Source organism: Linepithema humile, chromosome 1 (assembly GCF_040581485.1).
Source record: "Linepithema humile isolate Giens D197 chromosome 1, Lhum_UNIL_v1.0, whole genome shotgun sequence".
NCBI lineage: Eukaryota > Metazoa > Arthropoda > Insecta > Hymenoptera > Formicidae > Linepithema > Linepithema humile.
In genome coordinates this window covers 17,172,489-17,179,916 of record NC_090128.1, presented here as the reverse complement: position 1 = coordinate 17,179,916, position 7,428 = coordinate 17,172,489, and the positions used below count along the sequence as shown (strand labels likewise).

The following is a 7,428-nucleotide window of genomic DNA, read 5'->3' as shown; positions in this document are numbered from 1 at the left end:
CGATAATACAGAGTAATGTGCACATTGATGTATATTATACATGTATATTATACATCAATGTGCACATTACTCTATATTATCGATCCTTCGTGGACATAGCACGGAACGAAACCAAAAATTGTGCACATAGCTACGTAGTTCTAATGTGCAGATTTTAAGTCCACAGGTGGCGTATCGCTTTCGCGGATCACGTAAAACCTGGCCGTGGTCTCTCAGACTTCTCTCTGGTGTCAACTTGTGTCCTTTGCTGGAAAACAACCATAATTATATAGCGACATATAGAATCCGATTTTGTGTAATCTAGTTCTCAAAATTTTATAAAAAATTAAAGTGCACGTTTTTACAGAAGAAATTTTTTTTGCGATTTTTCCAAAAAAAGCACTCTGTACGTCGTTCGGTATACTTCTCCTGAATATGAAGATCATAATTATTATGCGTTTTTCTTGTAATTGTGTCTGAAATATTGGAATTATTTTTCCGTGTTTTACTTCTATTCCGACAGAGGTGCTAGTTTCACTCTTGTCAATCCTTCAGCCATAGGCTTAGTTTACACCGATTGTTTAGTACGCATACCAAATACTAAATCTGCTTCTGCGATAGGTATAAATCGTTTAGTGTAAAATCTACACCAATCAAAGAAGCTGATTTAGTACTTGGTACGCGTACTAAATAATCGGTGTAAACTAAGCCATAGAGTTTACTGCAAATTTTACAAAAATATTATTACAGGAAAAATCTCTATTTAATGCTGTCTAGATATATACGTTAACGTATCCTTCCACTTGGAATCACTGCATGATCACCTATTTTTTTTTTATTATTTGTGTTGATACACGTTGAAGTGAAGTTTTTCCTGATAATATTATCGCAAAGTTTATTGACGTGTTGCAAGTGCATAAACAACTGTAGACGTAGTCAATAGAAACCTGCGAACAATCTGTAAGCGCTTCAGGTGCAGCTGTAACCACCACGTAACTAATACATACCGGTCATAATACACAAGACGGCAAAGAATTCGAATGGAGGGCGCGTGTGTTTTTCGCATTCGCTCCATCGCAAATGTCGATAGGCACGTATGTATTCGCAGCATTATGCAATGCTGTATGTACATCGCAGCCGTAAATGCTTAGCCGCAATGAGAATTTCATGCAGTGTTAAAAAGGAAAAGGAAGAAGATAGTGAAAAACGTTTAACTGGCTCATCTTTGTTTTTCTGTTACTTGCCTTGAAGCAAAGGTATTTTCTGTATTAAAATAACTTATTTAATGTAAAAATGTTTATAATTATTTGCAATAACATGGTATTAAATATTTGCTTAAAGATTAAATCATAACGCTTTTTGTATATTAAAGATTTTTAAATGTTATATATATGTAACTTTTTATATATTATAATCTTTTATACAATTTGTTCGTACAATTTATTTTTACAATGACAACGTTATTATGATGCAGTTGTAACAATGACTACGCCAATGTGCGAAGATGGTGGACCATTAAGGGAATGGGCACCACTTGCTGTCCTCTTGCAACAAATACCTGCCAAAATACAAAATGGTATTTTTACACAAGATATCAGTTTCACCTGCGTTGCTGCCTTGACTGAATTTATAGCCATTGGAACTAATCATGGGCTTATCTACTGGTTCAACAGAGAAAAGCAGGATCTTCAAAGGTTGCGTTGCGAGGTAGTTGCAAAATTTTTCAGGCATATTTCTCTGCAAAAAATTTTTTAATTAATTTGATAAAATAATGCTTTTCTTTTCATTACAGAATGTAAACTCCAAAATCACAAGTGTACAAATAATATCTACAGTTGATTATATGGTTGCCGCTGGCAATGAACATGGTGTTGTTACAGTCTTTCAAATTCCTAAAAATCCACCAGACTCATTGCCGGATAGTTTAAAACCAAAACAGAAAAAACAGGTAAACTATAGAGATACAGACTCTTGTTACACAAAATCAATACTTTTACAATAGCTGTTATTATTTTAGGTGGAAAGGTACAGTATAAGCGGTTTACATAATGCCACAGTGACAGCAGTAGAATGGTCTAAGAATGGTATGAAATTATTTAGCGGAGATAAAAATGGTCTAGTGGTCTTAACAGAGATTGATTTTTATATGGTAAGTAGTATTATTAAAAATCTATTGATGCATTTTTCCCTCCTTCAATAGGCATAAACATTTTGTATTAATCTTTTGTAGCATTTATCTAAATCATCAAAATTATTGAATGAAAAATATTCTGTAGTGCAATTAAGCTATCAACAAGGTTTATTGTTGGTTTCAACTACATTACGTACAATTTTGGTGAACAGAAATGAAAATGGGAAGGTAACACAAGTTGGCCAGAAAGAACGTAAAACGTTAGTATTTTTAAGTATTATTACGGCATAAACATTAATGAAATATAAAATAACGTGTCGGTGCTTTAGATTAGGTAAGCTAGGTGCTGTATTTGGTTCTCGTCAAAATTATGTACAAGAACCCATAATTTATGCAAGTAGACCAGGATTGCGCCTATGGCAAGCTGATAAGGTTGGGACTGTACTGAAAACACTTATATTTAAGGTATGAAGGTAACATGTAACAATTAATGTGATCATTGATAATCTTTTTCATTTATTAAATTGAATATAATATGAATATTTTCTAAAAAAGGATGCAGTTAGATCGAGTCATACGGAAGTGGCGTTATTAAATCCCGCACCCGAAGGTTCGAGAAAAAATCGCGGTGAACCTTCGTTCGGCATCATATTGCCATTTTGTGATGATTTGTTAGTGACGTACTGTGATGATGTAGTTTATGTAGTAAATCCAAACACTATTGCAATAACATCGATTATAAATGATCTACGCCGCGTTACTGATGTGGCTTGTACTAAAGACGAAATATTTATATTAGAAGGAGAAAGAAATATTTTGCGTATTGCCTATTATCCTGAAAGTAACATTCTTACATTGGGTGAGTATAATTATTGTATTTCTAAGATTTAATTAAATAAAAAGTTAATGATGAATTATCTGAATCTGTTTATAGGAAACACAAAAAATACACTAGATCCTCTATCATCATTTGCTGAATATAGTAAACCTGTTGCTAATGGCATACTAGAATTAACATCGAAATTAAAAGAAAGCAGTATAGTACCAGCTATTCCTTTTCCCAAAATTAATCCGACCAACATTATTCAATCTGTAGGGTAAGCAAAAAAAATAATTTTTTTAATATTTGAAAAAAAAATTCTAGTTAAAATTCTAATTAAAATTAATCGATATGTAAAAATAACGACTTATATTGCAGGATTGTACCGACTGTTGCTGTTGGCACCGACGCCAATGTAATTGCGAACGCGGAAGAAGCTGTGGAAATACCACCAATAATTCCGATAGAATTAAACACTCCGCTCATCACGGATATAAACAAAATACCAGAACATAACGATACTAGACGAAATTCGGAAGATGCAAAAAATAATGATCGCCGTGAGATATTTCAAAAAATTGGCCAGCAAGAATTTGAGGACGTTGTTTTCACACCCGAAAGAAAACAGAAGAAATCACGGAATAAAACAAATGAAAACGAAAATGTTATCTCACTGTTCAGCAACACTGACCGTTTGTCGAGCAGCTTAGGCGCTGATCACATAAATGCCAATAAAACAACGACAACTCATTCTTCTTTGATGCAATTGAGTTTCGATGATGACTTTATATTAAAGTTGGATCGAGATTTAGAAACAATTCAACGGGATGTGGAGAACAAGGAGAAACTGCTAGCAGATGTTCTTGACTTTGATTTGTCTAAGTATATGACGAGTAGTCGAATCGAGGAAGATGACTCGAATATATCCAATCATGTAGATATCACAGCGTGCATCAGTTGCAATGTACATTCCAATGATACAATAGCTGGAGAGTTGGATGCAAACGAGGAGAACGAGAATATCGAACAGAGCGATCATACAGAAACCGAGTCGGGAGAGGAAGATGTCAGTTATCGTACCGAACTGAAACGGTTGGAAGATCTCGGAGAATGCAGAAAAACTCTTTTGCAAAGTAAATTGGACGATCCTTCATCAGCTGGTAATAATTTTGTTGACGTTCGACAAGTGCCACCGATGGATCGCGAGAGATTGGAACACCAATTTAACGGTAGGTAATTAATTATGAAAAACGCGTATAGTTTTATGCAACACGATCAGCTATGAATATTAGAATATCTTGTGCCTACAGCTTTGGCAAAAGAAATTGCTACGTCCGCTATTCTCGAGGAAGAGGAAGATTGGGTTTTAGTCAAAGATGATATACCATCGGTCTCAATATTTTAAGAGAGAAATTGTATGCTGAAGTTGTCTCACTTCTTGTATATATGCCGATCAGTATATTATTTTTCAGAAATAATAGACAATTACGTGATATGCACGACAGTGACTTCATTAACTCTTTCACTATCAATCACTTTTTTTCTATATATTGGTGGTGAAAGGATTAAATTTCTACTATCAAATGTATAAATTATTGAATAAGATAAAAATATTGTTTGTGTGTGAAATATTTCACGACTTGGAATATTACGAACACAGTATCAGACATATTGAAATGAATAATTATGAAATAATACGCATTTTATCTAGGAAAATATGCAATTGGAATGATTCTCATTAGCAGATAAAATTGTATGTCGCGTAAAATTATTCACATTTAAAGGTAATACTAGTCATTGTCTCAATTTTAGCATAACAATTAATGTTATTAATATGTTTATAATTAAGAAATATCTTTTACCAATTGAATATTTTATAGAATATAATCACGTTGTTGTGTTATTTAATCTAATTAAATATTGTCTAAGTTTTCACTTAGCATGAGATATGACACATACACACAATTATTTTATTTTGGAAAATCTGCGCATAATGCAATTCTCAGGTGTATAATGTTATATTCAACATTTTGCACAGTCAAATAATATTTTTACATAATGTTCTATACTTATGAAACATTCCGACATATACTACCCATTCTTATCTTGTAAATTTTTAACCAAAAGTTTTTGTGCAAGTTTTTGTGTAATCATTGATATTATTCTTGTATTATAAATTTATCAGATGACTAACAGTGACCTTGATACTAGGCTTAACTGTATGTTTTTGCACTATAATCAACCTATTTTAAATATAACTGTTTATTTCTAGTTTGTATAAATTTCTGTTTGTAGATAGGAGAGATTAAAAGAGCAAAAATAATATATAATATACGACAAGTCTACATTGTGTAAAATTTCAAGTGCATCGCTTTATCATGCATTATAAGTATACTAAAACATGAAAAATTAAATACAAATTATGTTAATAATGAGTAACAAATCACTTGTGTAACTGCATAAAATAACTATATGCTTTATCAATTGTAAAAAATAAAATCACAATTCAAAGTTGGATTGCAGTTATATTTTCCTGTCAGTAAATTATACAATACAAAAAACAATTGTATTTAAATCATACCATTTAATTAATTATATAATTTTATTTATTGTTCAACATTTTACATGATATTTAAATATGTCTATGTGAGTTATTTATTTCATTACTTCATATTGCAGAACTTTATTATGCTGCAGCTTGAATAAGGTCAGTATATCTTTTAACTTTGCTAGCAACACTCATGTCTACATATTTATCGCCTATTGATACTAACATTCCACCAATAATGGAAGGATCTACTTTCGTAGTGAGCAAGATTGTTTGACCTTTTTTCAAAAAACCCTTCAAAGCTGATTCAAGTTTACTCTTTGTATCCGCATCAAGTGGTTTTGCAGTAACAACTTCACATACTACCTCTCCTCTATTAGCAGCCATAATTAATTTGTATAAATTGATGACTTGATTGATTTTTGTCAATCGACCGTTTTCTGCAAGTAATGTCAACAGATTTGCAGTAGCTGGATTCATGCTGACTTTAGATCCAATAGTTTTAAAAGCTTCTGCTTTATCTTTCCGTTTTATTGATGGATCCTTTACAAAATCTGCTAATTTAGCATCTGTTTTCAAGAGACCCTAAAGACACAATCGTAAATTAACATTAGAAGATAAAATAAATGCTTGATGTGTCAATGCAATTTTCTATTTATATACTTATCATACCTGAAAGGTGACCAAATCCTTTTCCACTGCATCCAAAGCTTTCTGTTTTGATGCAGCTGAAAAAAGAGCTGTTGCATATCTGCCTTCTAACCCAAAAACTTGAATTGGAGGCTATATTGATACATGGAAATAATTAATATGAATAAATGATTGTTTAATTTACAAGTATTAAGAAATATTGTAAAAATAAATATAGTTTATAGTGTGCAATACAATGCAGAAGATTTGTCAGAATCAATAGGATATCAGAGCAGAGACATTGCACAGATATATACAATCACTTGTCAATTGCAAAAATTAAATACCTTCACCAGTTGCTGCGTGATAACCGACGAGGAAAAAGATCGTGCCTAAAATAAAAGTTATTCATATCAATGACAAATAATCAGAGTAAGTAAAATATCAATACAAACAATAAATACATTCATATAATTCAATCATATATTGCAAAGACTGGAGGATTTTAATACTACAGTTACCTTAGGATATTTTAATATTATAATATTTACTCACAATTATTCTGCTAACAGACATTTTTACGATTTCACAGTAATCTACAAAAATTAAAGCAGCAAGAATAAAATTTTTACAACCACTATTATATAAGGTTTGTTACGTATGTACTTTTTAACTGCACTGACTGTACTAGTGTAGACACTGTACACTGAACAGTGAGCATAGAGTGCGTTCTTCTTAGGGTGCAGTCCCATCATTGAGTAAAAAGAAACGGGAGGGAGCATATACTAGCCAGGACTAGGTAAATCCGCGGACGGATGTACGTCATGGCAGCCATCTTGAGCGACCACTTTTTGAAAGTAAGAGGGAATGCTCGAGCATAGCGGCAAGCGGCATACCGTACGCCATACGCATTAATATGCAGTGTATAGTCTTTTATGCAACAGTGTATGGAAATAAACGATCAAAATGGTATACTGTAGAGCTTTGTGGCATAACAGCAGCAGCTCGAAATCATGGAATAACGTTTCATCGGTTAGTATTATCAACAATAATGAGATTTTTATTTTGGAGATTATAATCATATGTATAGTATTGTGAAATTGTAGATTCACAATAATTACTAAATAATTTTCACTCACAAACAGGTTTCCGAAAAATCCGGATCAAAGAAATGCATGGATAAATTTTTGTAAGGACGAAGGATTTAATATAAATTTAGATTTTAGATTTTAACATTGCTCTTATGGAAATACTGCACGAGTGCAATCCCAATGAAAAACGCCATTAAAATTTGGTATTATTGTTGCATATTATAGTTAT

At 32.2% G+C, this 7,428-nt stretch overlaps 2 protein-coding genes across 3 annotated transcripts; one reads left to right on the top strand and one right to left on the bottom strand.

Annotated features, from left to right (window-relative positions):
* The first annotated feature begins 658 nt into the window (after nucleotides 1-658).
* LOC105671362 (WD repeat-containing protein CG11141) lies at nucleotides 659-5,445 on the top strand. Of its 2 annotated transcripts, XM_067347250.1 has the most exons (11): nucleotides 659-770; nucleotides 874-1,235; nucleotides 1,454-1,686; nucleotides 1,772-1,927; nucleotides 1,997-2,128; nucleotides 2,210-2,370; nucleotides 2,440-2,575; nucleotides 2,666-2,969; nucleotides 3,045-3,207; nucleotides 3,309-4,159; nucleotides 4,241-5,445. In XM_067347250.1, exons 3-11 carry the CDS (start codon nucleotides 1,462-1,464, stop codon nucleotides 4,333-4,335), a joined length of 2,223 nt encoding a protein of 740 aa, XP_067203351.1. In that variant the 5' UTR covers nucleotides 659-770; nucleotides 874-1,235; nucleotides 1,454-1,461; the 3' UTR covers nucleotides 4,336-5,445. The 2 variants fall into 2 exon arrangements, with proteins under 2 accessions (XP_067203351.1, XP_012220894.1); XM_012365471.2 differs by lacking the exon at nucleotides 659-770 and having other exon boundaries at nucleotides 777-1,235.
* Nucleotides 5,446-5,513: 68 nt separating this feature from the next.
* Nucleotides 5,514-6,823, bottom strand: ATPsynO (ATP synthase subunit O, mitochondrial). Its single transcript, XM_012365484.2, has 4 exons — nucleotides 6,664-6,823; nucleotides 6,456-6,500; nucleotides 6,151-6,261; nucleotides 5,514-6,063 (listed from the first exon to the last, which is right to left on the bottom strand). Exons 1-4 carry the CDS (start codon nucleotides 6,682-6,684, stop codon nucleotides 5,617-5,619), a joined length of 624 nt encoding a protein of 207 aa, XP_012220907.1. The 5' UTR covers nucleotides 6,685-6,823; the 3' UTR covers nucleotides 5,514-5,616.
* Nucleotides 6,824-7,428: the final 605 nt, after the last annotated feature.

Excerpts from the sequence above, each read along its gene's own strand:
- LOC105671362 (XM_067347250.1), top strand. The coding sequence starts at position 1,462 with ATGACTACGCCAATGTGCGAAGATGGTGGACCATTAAGGGAATGGGCA. Across the intron at positions 1,928-1,996 it reads AACCAAAACAGAAAAAACAG|GTGGAAAGGTACAGTATAAG; the intron begins GTAAACTATAGA and ends TTATTATTTTAG. Across the intron at positions 2,576-2,665 it reads TGAAAACACTTATATTTAAG|GATGCAGTTAGATCGAGTCA; the intron begins GTATGAAGGTAA and ends TTTCTAAAAAAG.
- ATPsynO (XM_012365484.2), bottom strand. The coding sequence starts at position 6,684 with ATGTCTGTTAGCAGAATAATT. Across the intron at positions 6,501-6,663 it reads TGTCTGTTAGCAGAATAATT|GCACGATCTTTTTCCTCGTC; the intron begins GTGAGTAAATAT and ends CTTTTATTTTAG. Across the intron at positions 6,064-6,150 it reads AGGATTTGGTCACCTTTCAG|GGTCTCTTGAAAACAGATGC; the intron begins GTATGATAAGTA and ends TTGTGTCTTTAG.